The following is a 14,001-nucleotide window of genomic DNA, read 5'->3' on the forward strand; positions in this document are numbered from 1 at the left end:
ACAGAATCTTCATACAGCTTTCCAATTCTTGGTAACCGAATCTTGGAATGCAATATTCCAATAATCATTACTGAATATGGAAAGGGAAAGGAATTGCATTTCCTTTCTTTTGTTCTAGCTTATCTAGACAACATTTCTTCAGTCTGCACGATACCAGAATTCAGTGGAACCTGGTAAATCAAACTTATATGTGCATTAAATCTGCTCTGATCATTAGGGGAGCAGCACTTATTATTTCCAGCCTGACAATGTTTTTCTTTGCAGTGAGCAGCCACCTTATGATGTTTACTGTTTATTGCAGCAACAAGATGCACATAAATACTGACAAATATGTAAGCAAGGATCGTCACACAGGCAAGATTGCTTCGAAAGCATATAGCAAATGAACCACACAGCAAGTACTACTTAATCAAAGCAGGTCAATGTATCTTCATCATGCCTGTTGGCTAATTGTGGCCAGAAATTAGGTAACAGAGGGAAGGGCAAGTTGACCAAGTCAAAGATTAACTCATACAGGTCCACTTGTGCAAGCTACAAAGATGGCCGATCTCCATGAGAAATTGTCAAAATGAAAGAACCTTCAGCAAAGAAGTCCATTCCTGCTTCTCAGCAACCGGAACACAATTCTAGATACCTGTAGGGCAATTGATGTTATTAGTCAAACCGATTTGTACTGTCCATTCATGGAAAAGATGAAGTTGCATAATCTGCTGTTTGTGATCTAGAAAGCAATTATCAGCTTCATCATTGTGAAGATTGTACTACTAAAAAAAGAGGAATCATCTAAGCATTATTGGAAAAAGATAACAATATAAACAAATAAGAGTGATAAGAAGAGTGGAAGACAGTTAATTCCTAAAGCCACATCTTCCGCTTCTACGGTTACCACATCCTCAGGTTTGTTGCCACATCTGATCTCAGAGAATAATTGATCGTGGCCATTCAGATTTAAACAAATATATTGCATGACTATATAAAATGAAGTCAACTTATTTTATTTTCTTGGAAAAAATGGACTTACCACTTGCAGCAGGACCGGGACTATCCTAAAATTTAACAAAATAAACAGTCTTGTAAATTTTAAAGCAACTCGCTATTATGGATTTAAGATTATTAGCAAGATCAGCAGAGGTAGCAATACTGAATGGAACAATAATTTGCTTTAAGCTTCTAAATGTGCATACATAGGACATATATCTATTTGATATTTAGTTGTTTCAAGCTAGTTTTTCAAGCAGTTGTCTCCAACTGTTATATATGTCAACTTGTAGAAAAGAACATAACTGCCACACTAAACCGATGAGAAACTTTCCCAACTCTGACTTCAACCACATTGTCCAAGGGTAATGTTGATAAAAATATGAGAATATTAAAAACAACTTCACATCATATTTATCAACAATACACAGAATGGTGCCAGCACATCACCTCATTGGTTGAGAAAAACTGCAATGCATCTACATGCTCTAGCACTACCATTATACAGTTCTTGCATATGTCAACAAGCAGACAACAACGAAATTTAGTTCAGTTATAATATAAAGAATTTTCCACCTTGGCCACAGAAACATAAGTGGTGGCATGAGCTAAACTAGATATCAGAAATTAATATGTTTCTAAATCATAAGAATTACATAAACACCACCACACAACCATTGGGATTGAACAAAACTGCTATGTGCTGAAGAGATCATATCAAGAAGCAAAAGAATAATTGACACGGCACTACTTAAAATTGTTAGCTTAACATGAAAGGATGTGAAAGGCATTCCATCAACCCATTATCAAAGAGCAACTTGTTTTTGTTATACTGGCAGTGCAAAGACATGATATTACCTGCAGCATAGACACTTTCAAATGGATAATAGTACCATTTGGTGTTGTCGGAAACTTTCCTGAACTGTAGTGACTCAATCTGGACAGTGAAGATGCTGCTGATATTGACCCGCAGGATCACCAAATTATTATCCTCAGCAAAGCCATGTGTGGTTACGTACTCCTCTGAATCCAGGGAAAGTAGCTTGTCCAATTCAACAGTTCTTACTATCCCCCATGATGGAACACCGTTACAGCTGATGTTCCTCTTCCATAATTGGGCGATGAAGCCTGACAAGGAGAGTAAACTCAGCTCACCATCCTCTGCCCGCATGAGTGTGATGCCTTCAAAATCAAACATACTCACTGCCACTGGCGCCGGTATCAGGGCCAGGCTCTCCCTCTTCAAATCAAACTGGAGGATATTTGACGAAGTACCATAAAGCATCCAGTAAAGGGAATGCCCAACCAGCACACCCAACACATCAATAGAAAGCAAGGTCCCGGATGGAATCGGTGTTAGGATGAGATTGCCCCACGCCCCGGTCTTCGACGAGTAAACGCAGGCCACCGCTGGCCATTCTTCCATCTCGTGGTCGTCTGTTACCAAGACGATCTGGAAGTGGACGTCCCCGGGGGCAGCGCGGAGCACCGCCCCGCAGGTCACAAATCTGAACCCATCGAATCCCGTGGGAATGGATGATACGCGGTGCTGGTGGCCGGTGACGGGGTCCCATACCAGCAACTGGAACCTCGCCGTGTCGAGGATTAACACAAGGCCATGGCGGCACCCGAGGACACGGGAGTGGTCGAGGTCGGACTGCAAGGAGAGGCGCCCGGGGGAACACGGTATGGGGCCTCCAGAGTAGGCTCGAAGGATGGAAGGTCGTCACATGCCTGGATGAAGCCGAGGAGTGGAGCGTTGCGGCGGTGGTGGAGGCGGAAGCGGCGGGAGAAGGCTGGGTCGGAGGCGAGGCTGCGCCAGCGCGTGCAGACGGCGGAGGCGCGGGGGAGGGAGGGCGGGAGCGGCGGGAGGCGGAGGAGGATCTCGGAGAGCAGGTTGTCGTCGTCCAGCGGCAGCGCCGCCGCCGCCGCCGTCGTCGGCAACATCTCGCCCTCCTCACAGCTTATGCGGCGGCCGCCACGCCATGGACTGAAGTGCGGGTGACCTAAAAAGGTGGGGGACACTGGACCTGCTGCCAGTGCGAGAGAGAGATGGAAACTGATTAAGCCCACTGGAAGAGAGCCCACGAACACACCATGTCTCCCGTTGTAGACATTAACATGGCCCACAAGCCCATACAAAGCACACACGCATTTGCCCCCCCCCCCCCCCCCCTCCCTCTCTCTTCCTCTACATAAACGCATTTGCCCTTTTTCTTACCCCTAAATTTGTTTTGCCCTTGCGAATCAACCTGTGGTTGAGTTGGTTAGGTGGACAATGGTATCCCCAACCCATCAGGATTCAAATCCTGGTGCTCGCATTAATTCTGGATTTATTTCAGAATTTTCGGCGATGCGCTTTCAGTGGGAGGAGACGTTCCCGTCGACGACGAGGCGCCTCGGTGACTTCGTAAATCTCAAGATGATATGGCGGCTCAGTCTCTCGGAGGTGCTCATAGGGGTAGGGTGTGTGCGTGTGCGTTCATAGGGATGAGTGTATGCGCGTGTATATGAGCGCTTGTGTTTGTACTGATGCTCAAAAAAAATTGTTTTGCCCTTTTTTTCTTTTCTTTTGTGCTTGTGTGTTTTTAGCGACTTTTCAAATCCAAGACCCCAATTACTTAATCTTTGTGGTTTCCGCAGATTTTTGGAAAAAATAGGGCATGGCTTAATTTCGCTTCTGAAGAAAATACTAGCCACATTTGCGTATCTACTATTTTCGCGTCAATTTTCAGGGCACATCTTGCTTCCGAATCCCGCTGGACATGAACGAATGCTAAAGAAAGTTGTCCACCTCACCTGCCTGGATCTTTGACTGTAGTGCGTAACTCTTCGAAAGTCTTCTTCTGCTCCCGAGATCAAATGACCTCGGGATGAACAGTAAAATAGAAACTTTGACAGATGTTTTGTATGCTTGGCACATTTCATCACGAAATGACATACGTGAAAGTCAAGGTAAGAAACAAAATCATCACTCCAAAATGCTTTTCAAAATAGCATTTTTCTTGGCATCAATTTTGTTTTTTACCATGACTTCCATGAATTTCCTTTCCTGGTAAATTTTTGCAAGACATTTTTTGTCAAATTTTACCCCAAAAATTTCAGAATTTATTGATTATTTTACTAATTTTCATCAAGGAACATTTGAGTTTGGAACAGATACTCCATGTGTGTAACACTTGAGCTTTCGCCATGCCAGTTGTTAATTTATACTATTGTGCTAAGCATAAGTAAACACGGTTTAAAAATGTGAAGATGAAAATTTGTTTCTTAGGCAAAACTCATTTTGCCGTTTTCAAACTCCCAAACACAGCCACATGGCTGCGAGAAGGGAGTTGTTTCTTAGGCGCAACCCAAAGGCATTTTGTTCACGACGCACATGGTGAATCCCAAAGTCTTTTCCATTTCGTGAGATGCGCTCCACCCAACAGGGGAGACCACTAGTGTTGTATTTGGCGCCGGATCTAGAAGCATACGAGCCACCTCGTCACAATCTGTTTTCAGGATGCATGAACGGGGCGATGCCTTCCACGCACTCTGTCGTCTCCTCTTTGAGTGCACTAGAGCATACATCTCCAAACTACATGTGGAAAAGATGAACGCGCCTGAAGCATCCCTTCAGATCATTCCAGCGCCTCCGTTGCCGGCTAGCTCCGAGAATGCACTATATTTGGCTAAGTTTTTGCATCGCGTGCAATAGTGACTTCTATTTTTGTTTGTCTCGTTCTATTTGGAGGAGAAAAAAAGTGTCTGATAGGGATCATATCTAAGGTGTCTTGATCTGGATGACTCACAACATCCCACCACGAGCTCAAATCATGCCAGAGCCACGATGCTGAGGATGCAGACAACCATGGCCTAAATAGGGTCATGTCATGAACTATGAAGGGTGCACGACACCCACAAACATCGTGGGCTCGTGCCTCACTAAGAAAAATAAAACGAGGTAAAACTAGAGAGTTTTTACGGTACATCATACTACCCAACAAAGTGAGTAGTATTTAGCTGATCTAACGGTTAATATGGATCGATAAAATTTAAACTCTAGGATATATTGGTAATTCTACAAAAGGATAGATTTTTTCTTCAGTTTAATAAATCCTGATTGATCTAACTAATTAGTTATTCTCATCCCATCCACGCCTACCCATTCGTCCGCTACTCCCGACACCACGCCGCCGCAAAATTTCCACGCCGTCGGTGGACCTCCGACCGGAGCCACCGTAGCCAAGTGCCTGCATAAAGAGACACGAAATAAAATCTAGTTTCGTATGGTGCGTGGTGCGGCTTGCCACTTTGATTTTCAGTTGATCGGTAGCTTTGGGAAGGCGGCAGACAGTATGATGGCGAGCAAGACGGCGCATGTGTGCCACGGCGGACTACACGACGGACTACATGTTCCTGTGCCAAGGGAGCGACGCCTCGGTGCACTCCGTGAACCCCCTTGCGTGGACCATTAGCGAGTCTGTCGCCCACATCGTCGCTGCTCCCTTGGGTTGCCTGAGTGGCTCTGCGGGAGAGCCACCGCAGCGACGAGGTCTTGCCGGCGTGGTTGAAACACAACACTCCCGTCGAGGTGGCTCGTTGTCCCGAGCCGTCCGGCAGGAACTCGTCGGAGGAGCAGAAGTGAGACGAGGAGGTTGACGTTGGAGGAGAACCTGCTGTATCCGCGTTCCCATCTTCGATCCCACCCATGCGGAGCTCTACCCGTCGCCGCCTTTCAAGGAACCGACAAAGGCCGTCGCGTCGTGCCATGATGAATCCGATGAAACCTGCTACAATAGCGTCTCTAGGCACCCGTTCAGTGGTTCAGCCTCGTCGGCTTCTGCCTGACCACCGAGCTCATAGAGTTTGCTGGCGAGATGGAGGCCCTTCTTGGCCGGCTAGACATTGGCAACGGCAATGAGCAGGAACAATTTTGCATGGAAGCATTGTGCCTTATCGATAGGATGGACGTAGAAGGCGGGCAAGCGTGCGGCCTCCAGCCGGTGCCAGAGGTATCCGGCGATATGATTGACATCAACTTCAACTGCGGCTCACCTTAGATGACAACGGGCAAGAACGCGGCAAGCAACGGTGCCAGCGCCGACGTTCAATTCGTGCCGCGAGGAGCCTCGTACTCAATCTAAATTACTTTGGCCACTAGGATACCTGCGTGCGTGAACCTGCCTAATTGATTGATAAAAAGTTAACTACCTAAAATGCCCTTAACTACTCAATATACTATCAAAAATCTACGGTAGTATTGCCTCATCTGGACCCTCCAATCACACAAAATGAACGGTCCAAATATATTTGATGCACCGTAAAAGGTCTCTAAAACTAGTTGAGGAGAAAAACACGCAAAGGACTAGACTAGTTATGAAACAGATCAACCCCCCCCCCCCCCCCCCCCCTAATCTTGTCATTTATGTATTTTCTCTGACATGTCAATCCTCCTTCTCAACTCCGGAAAATCTGATGTGACCAAGTGCCTCGTAAGAGCATTTGTGAGGATATTGTTGGTACCAATGTAGTCGGTGTTGATCCACCCATGTTATGCATGGAAGACAGCACCCCAAGGGGTATTCTTATTGTGCTTATTTTGGTCATGGAAAATAGGGCTAGTACCTATTTTCTTTTTTTGATCGTTGAAGATAGGATTAGTACCGTGTGCTTACTTTGATCATGGAAAATAGGGTTCTTGAGAGGGAATTGACGATTTGTTGTCGACTAGAAGCCTTGGCCACTTGACTTCTTCGTTCGACATCTCGCCAAGCAGCCACGACATCCCTATCCCTTGATTATCGATATTAGGTCAACAAGCACACACTAATGTGTGAAGCGGAGCATAATTTGGCGTAGTGTGGAAGAGGTGCTCAAAGAGAGTTTCACAGTCGATGACACTATTTTGGGAGTATGTTGATAGATATATGGTTGCTAAAGAAGGCTTGTTCCATAGACCAGGTCAAACGTGAAGGCCCCCTCTAGGGCCCAGTCACTCGCTAATAGTTGTACAACTGCCGCCACCACAAGACCTCGTGCAGCTAGCCCACCTCAAACGCCGCCATGTAGAGCAACGCGTTCTGATACTACGCAAGGCCCCGCCGCCAGACGGTGTTGGCCACATAGTCTTTGCCCGATGTCATCGTCTGACAGCGCAAGGGAGGTGACCTCGAGCAGTGAGGCCAGGTGGATCTAGATCGCCGCCCGAGCCACACAACTATATGACGTTGTTTCTTTTTTTTCGGATATTTGACTCTCGTGACTGGCCCTAAATTCAGGAAAAAAATTACTCCCTCCGTCTAGGTGCGTAAGTCATCTTACAAAAAACAAATAATCCCAAAACACTTAGGCGCGGTGCATTAACTTCTACCTCGTTTGTTGTTTTTTTCATATATCAACCAATAAGAGACGAGGTGTGTGCATGTTTTTAATGACTTGAGACTACCAAACACGACATGCAGTGGTTAGTTCATTGCATCAATGATATTAATTAGCAAATAAACATTAAGGTCTCTCGTTTTCCCCCTCCTCCTTGGTCACGGTGCACATCCTAAGGCTGGTCATAGTGGGGAGTAACTTATACTAGTGTCATATATATGACACTACTTTAAGTTACCACTTCTATAGTGCAAAGTAACATAATAGTAGTGTCATAGATGGCTTCATTTATTAGCTTGTAGACTCATCCTTTCTCGGAAAGCGCTATGTTACTCTAAACACCTCTCTCCTCATTAACTACATGCCACATAGGCAAAATTTTCTTGAAGTGCGCTATGTTACTACCTAAGTTACTCCCACTATGACTAGCCTAAGATGACTTACTCACCTAGACGGAGGGAGTAGTGTTCTTAACATCATAGTCTTGAGTTCTAGCCAGGGCCGTCGGCATAGCCCTGAATGGCCGTCGGGACAGGCCTATGCCGACAGCCCCCGTCGGCATAGGGCCGTCGTGTAACGCCCCATATGTTACTTTCCCAATTTGCACTCCAACTCTTGCCGTTTCCGGCATTAAGTTATATTTATTCCTCGGGTTCGGGTCTTTGTCTCTGTGTGTTGTTTTCTTTTTCGTGCATCTCATATCATGTCATCATGTGCATTGCATTTGCATACATGTTCATCTCATGCATTCGAGCATTTTCCCCGTTGTCCGTTTTGCATTCCGGCGCTTCGTTCTCCTCCGGTGGCCATTTCTAGCTTTCTTTCGTGTGTGGGGATTAAACATTTCCGGATTGGACCGAGACTTGCCATGCGGCCTTGGTTTACTACCGGTAGGCCGCCTGTCAAGTTTCGGGTCATTTGGACTTCGTTTGATACTCCAACGGTTAACCGAGGGACCGAGAAGGCCTCGTGTGTGTTGCAGCCCAACACCCCTCCAATTTTGCCCAAAACCCACCAAACTCTGCTCCATCATCTCGGTCGTTCGATCACGATCGCGTGGCCGAAAACCGCACCTCATTTGGAGCTTCCTAGCTCCCTCTACCTCTATAAATAGATCCCCTTCCAAAAATCCCGGATCCCCTCGTCTCAAACCCTAAAAAAATCGCTCCTCCGCACCGACGGACATGTCCGCCGCCTGACCGGACACGTCTGCCGGCGTCCCTCGTCCAATCCCGCCGCGCCACGTGTCCCGGGCGGGCGCCCACATCACCGCCGCCGCGCCGGCCCGCCCGAGCCCGCGGGAGGCCCCCGCGGCCCATCTACTCCGCCGCCTCGCGCCCGCACCTCGCCGCCGTCTTCCTCGGGGCCGGCCGCCGCCGCCCGTGCGCCGCCTCTCCTCCGGCGGAGCCCCGCCGTGCCGCTCGTCGCCGGCCACCGCCCGAAGCTCGCCGGGCCTCGCCTCCCTCGTCGTCGCGCCGCCCCGGGCCAGATCCCGCCTCCACGCCGCCGTCCGAGCTCGCCGGTGCCAGCCGCCTCGCCGGAGTCCTCGGGTGCTACAGGATCGGCGATCCTCGTGAACAGTGCGGCTGGATCTAGATCTGGGGTTGACCCCCTCTCCCCGAAACCCTAATTTCAGTATTTTTATGCATTCATTGACGCATCATATCTTTGCATCCGTGGCTCCGATTTAGACATATGATATATCAAAATCTTTGTCTCGACGATTACATCATTTCATTCCATTGCATCATTTGCATTTGAGGTCATCTTGATACCCTAAATGCTGTTAGAAGGAGGCATCATGAGTTAAATTGCAGATCCGTTAGCTCTACATTGACTTTTGTCATTTTTGCCATGATTATTGTGTGCATGATATGCCTGTGCCCCTTTGGGATGAATCGTTAAGCATGTTGTCTTCTTTCCAGAGGTGCCTCCCATGCATTTTTAGGATGTGTGTGTTGTCTTGTGCAAGCTTGCAAAGAGGGGTACCTGAGATTGCTGATTTCAGGGACTTAGTGAAAATCACTAAGTCTGGGATGTTTTAGTTCATGATGCTATATGTCCAGCTTGTTTCCTAGTGATCCGTGCCTCTTTTGAGGATGATCAGTAAGAGTGATTTGTTATGCTTGTTGTGCTCTATCCATCCATGTCTTTACTTGTTATGTTGGAGCACCCTAGGTTGACTCAATCGAGCTCAACTTTTGCATAGTTGTTAATTTGGGCAGATCGTGAACTCTTTTGCGATTTTGCCGGAGCTATTCCTAGTGATCCATGCATGCTATGCCATTGTTCTTGCCATGTCTAGCTAACATTTTGTGCCTTCTTTATGGATATATGCTTGCCTTGCTATGACTTGCACCGTAGTGAGTGCATCGAGCTCGTTTACATGCCTCCGTGAGTTATAATTTCAGCATGTCCCAGTTTTCACTAAGTCTGAAAACTGTTTGTGTTTCATCGATGTTCGTGTGCTTGTTAGAGTATTTTGTGAACCCTTTTGGCCCCAGGTCACTTTGGATGTTTTGTTAAGCTTGTTGAGTAGCTCCATGCCATGCTCTTACTTGCCATGTTCAGGTTATGTTTCGTGTTGTTTTGCTGCTCCGAAGAGAGCATCGTGGTCTGAAATTCCAGACTAGCGTTAATTTCGCTAAGTCTGAAATCTGTTTTGCTTATTCAGTTTTGCCATGCTTGTTTGAACCCCTTAATGGATGAATTTGCCTATGGCTCAGTCCTGGTGATTTGTTAAGCTTCTTGTGTACATCCCTGCCATATATTTTGTTTTCATGTTTGGTGGCTGTAGCATGTTCATTTCGTTGCATTTAGGAGCCTACTTGCTGTAATCGCAGATCGGCTCGTTTCGTAAAACGCTTGCCATTTCCAAACCGTAGCTCCGATTCCTTTGATCTTTATATCGTTTTCAGGGGATTTCTTCCCCTCTATCCAGTGGCACACTTGGTTTTCCAAGTTGAGGCCAGGTTCATGCATTTCCTTTCACGTCTTGCATTTTGCATCCCGCATCGCATCCCGCATAGCATATCATCTTTGCATACTATTGGTTGCCCTTGCACGTGGTTGATTGTATCCTTGTTGCTTGTTTGTGTTGCTGGGTAGAGCCGGGAGACGAGTTCGCTAACGAGGAGCCTGTTGAGTTTGCTTTTGAGGATCCAGTCAACTCTGACAACTATGCAGGCAAGATGATCATACCCTCGAAATCACTACTATCTTTGCTATGCTAGTTTGCTCGCTCTTTCGCTTTGCCAATGCTACGATGCCTACCACTTGCTTGTCAGCCTCCCAATTGCCATGATTGAGCCTCTAACCCACCTTTGTCCTAGCAAACCGTTGATTGGCTATGTTAGCGCTTTGCTCAGCCCCTTCTTATAGCGTTGTTAGTTGCAGGTGAAGATTGGAGCCGTTCCTTGTTGGAACATTTATTTACTTGTTGGGATATCATTATATTGCTATGTTATCTTAATTCATCTATATACTTGGTAAAGGGTGGAAGGCTCGGCCTCTCGCCTAGTGTTTTGTTCCACTCTTGCCGCCCTAGTTTCCGTCATATCGGTGTTATGTTCCCGGATTGTTGCGTCCCTTACGCGGTTGGGCTATAATGGGAACCCCTTGATAGTTCGCCTTGATTAAAGCTTTTCCAGCAATGCCCAACATTGGTTTTACCATTTGCCACCTACCCCTTTTTCCCTTGGGTTTCCGGAGCCCGAGGGTCATCTTTATTTTAGCCCCCCACGGGCCAGTGCTCCTCTGAGTGTTGGTCCGGAACGTCAGCCGCCGGTGGCCACCAGGGGCAACTCTGGGCTGGCCTACCGGAAGTTTGGACAATCTGAGTGTGCCCTGAGAAAGAGATATGTGCAGCTCCTATCGGGATTTGTCGGCACATTCGGGCGGTGTTGCTGGACTTGTTTTGACCTGTCGAATCATCTTGTTGTACCGGGATACCGAGTCTGATCGATATGTCTTGGGTGGAGGTCTATTCCTTCGTTGACCGTGAGAGCTTGTTATGGGCTAAGTTGGGACCCCCCTGCAGGGATTGATCTTTCGAAAGCCGTGCCCGCGGTTATGGGCAGATGGGAATTTGTTAATGTCCGGTTGTAGATAACTTGAACCTTAATTAATTAAAATGAATCAACTGAGTGTGTAGCCGTGATGGCCTCTTCTCGGCGGAGTCCGGGAAGTGGACACGGCGTTGGAGTTATGTTTGCGCAGGTTGCTCTCTAGTTCCTCGCTCGCGCTTTGCTCTCTCTTCTCGCTCTCTTTTGCGAATAAGTTAGCCACCATATATGCTAGTCGCTTGCTGCAGCTCCACTTATACATTACCCCTTTCCTACCTATTAAGCTTAAATAGTCTTGATCGCGAGGGTGCGAGATTGCTGAGTCCCCTGTGGCTCACAGTTTACTATTACACCAGATGTAGGGACAGATGATTCAGCTCCAGATGGCGCGCTCGAGCTGAAGTGGGAGTACGACGAGGACTCTCAGCGCTACTATGTGTCTTTTCCTGATGATCAGTAGTGGTGCCTATTCGGGGTTAGATTCAGGGCCTTGTCGCATGTTGGGGGTCTTTTCTATTTTGGCGTCGTAGTCGGGCCATGAGTGATTGTATGATGGATGTTATTTATGTACTTTGACGTGACGTGGCGAGTGTAAGCCAACTATGTTATTCCCCTTTATATTATTTATGTACATGGGATGTGTGATGATTTCCCGACTTGCGACATTGCTTTCAATGCGGCTATGCCTCTAAGTCGTGCCTCGACACGTGGGAGATATAGCCGCATCGAGGGCGTTACACGTCGGCAACATATCCGTCGGCGTAGCCAGGAAGGCCGTCGGCATAGAAAGGCCGTCGGCATAGGCCCTATCCCGACGGTGTCCATACATCTATGTCGACGGCCCTGGCCGTCGGCAACGTTATCGCGTAACGGCGGCCACCGTCAAGTGCTGACCAACACTTGCTCGCCACGTGGCAGGTCTATGCCGACGGCCTAGCCGTCGGCATAGTTCCAAACTAAGCCGACGGTTAGGCCGTCGGCATAGACGTGCCATGTGGCGAGCAGGCGTCACCCCTGGGGCGGGTCTACGCCGACGGCCTAGCTGTCGGCTTAGTTTGGAACTATGCCGACGGCCAGACCGTCGGCATAGACCTGCCACATGGCAGCCACTGGGAGCTCCTGGAGCAGGTCTATGCCGATGGCCTGGCCATCGGCCTAGTTTGAAACTATGCCGACGGCTAGGCCGTCGGCATAGACCTGCCACGTGGCAGCCATTGGGAGCTCACGGCAGCTCTATGCCGACGGCCTAGCCGTCGGCATAGTTTCTGTCTGTTTTTTTCTTTTTTCTGTTTTGTTTCAACTCAATTCATTTGAATATACAGCATCACACAACAAATATATGCATCACATAACAGCTGGCCCAGCAGCATCACACAACAAATTCATCATCACACATCATAAGAAGCATCGCAAAGCATAAACATATAAGTATCATCACCACCAAGCATATAAGGCTTAAGCGCCAGGACGGCCAGCACCACGGAGGTCGTCACCGCCAAGACGGCCGAAGCCCAGGTCGTCACTGCTAGCGGCAGCGCTACCGCCAAGACCACCTCCACCTCCGCCTCCGCCTCCATGGATCGGAGTGGTCGGGCTCCGTGTCTCCGGAGTGCTGCGAAGACCACCGCCAACGGTAGATCCACCTGTTCCCTGGATGTTGAAAAGACATATTAACGGGATATATGACTGTGTTGAAAGGCATGACATGCTTTGGTGAATAGATTGGGGATGAACTAACCGGCGAGGGGCCAGCGTTCTGTGCCACAAACTCCTCAAAGCTCATCAGCACTGGTTGTGCTGGAGGGCATTGTGCTGGAGGGAACTGAGGACACCTGCCGGCCGCCATATCCTGAAATGCCTGCTGCATCTGGCTATCCCTCTGCACTTGGTGTTCATACAGCCTCTGATGCCACGCCATGGTCTCCTGGCGTGTGTACTCCAGGTAGGCCTACGGTATGACATGATGGAACTCATAAAACTACTAAATGCGGAAAAAAGTGAGAAATGAAGATAAGAGGGAAAATACTTACAGATTGTTGCTCCTGAAAGAGGGACTGTGTACTGGTCACTGGCTGGCTCGTGCGCTGGGTCAGGCTCGGGTCGATCCGACGAAGCTGTGTGTAGGAGATACTAGGAGTGATCACAGCATCGAGAACCGCCTCCCGACCGTGCTCCCTGGGCCCCATGCTCACCACCGCCCTGTCGTCCAGAGGCGCCGCAATGGGGTCAGGTGTGTCAGGATGCAACTTCAGATACGCTTCGGAGTAGGCCTGCTTCCTCCCCGCGGTATGCTTGCCGTAGTACTGGGGCTTGCCAGGCTTGGAGTCCTTCCGCGTATGGGCGATCTCCCACGCCTGCATGTCTGAGAGCGGCCGCTTCAGTTTCTCCTCCTGCACCACCAAACAGAGGTTAGTCATACATAAGAAAGTGATGGTAAATAGAAGAATAAGAATGTTTAATGGGGTTAGTCATACATTAACTGCCTTGTGAAGATAGTGGTTTCGGTTTCCCTGAGCATGTACTCCCTCCTTCCCTCGGTTAGCCTTATTTTTGGTTCTCACAGCCGCCCAGGCTCCAGCCTCATCACACCAATGAT

The 14,001-nt window shown here is 48.2% G+C and overlaps 1 protein-coding gene across 1 annotated transcript; it reads right to left on the minus strand.

Annotated features, from left to right (window-relative positions):
- Positions 1-359: 359 nt before the first annotated feature.
- LOC123130144 (uncharacterized) lies at positions 360-2,906 on the minus strand. Its single transcript, XM_044550089.1, has 2 exons — positions 1,837-2,906; positions 360-634 (listed from the first exon to the last, which is right to left on the minus strand). Exons 1-2 carry the CDS (start codon positions 2,402-2,404, stop codon positions 627-629), a joined length of 576 nt encoding a protein of 191 aa, XP_044406024.1. The 5' UTR covers positions 2,405-2,906; the 3' UTR covers positions 360-626.
- Between the last annotated feature and the right edge of the window lie 11,095 nt (positions 2,907-14,001).

The sequence above is a fragment of the Triticum aestivum genome, chromosome 6A (assembly GCF_018294505.1).
Source record: "Triticum aestivum cultivar Chinese Spring chromosome 6A, IWGSC CS RefSeq v2.1, whole genome shotgun sequence".
In the NCBI taxonomy this organism is placed as follows: domain Eukaryota; kingdom Viridiplantae; phylum Streptophyta; class Magnoliopsida; order Poales; family Poaceae; genus Triticum; species Triticum aestivum.

Excerpts from the sequence above, each read along its gene's own strand:
- LOC123130144 (XM_044550089.1), bottom strand. The coding sequence starts at position 2,404 with ATGGAAGAATGGCCAGCGGTGGCCTGCGTTTACTCGTCGAAGACCGGG.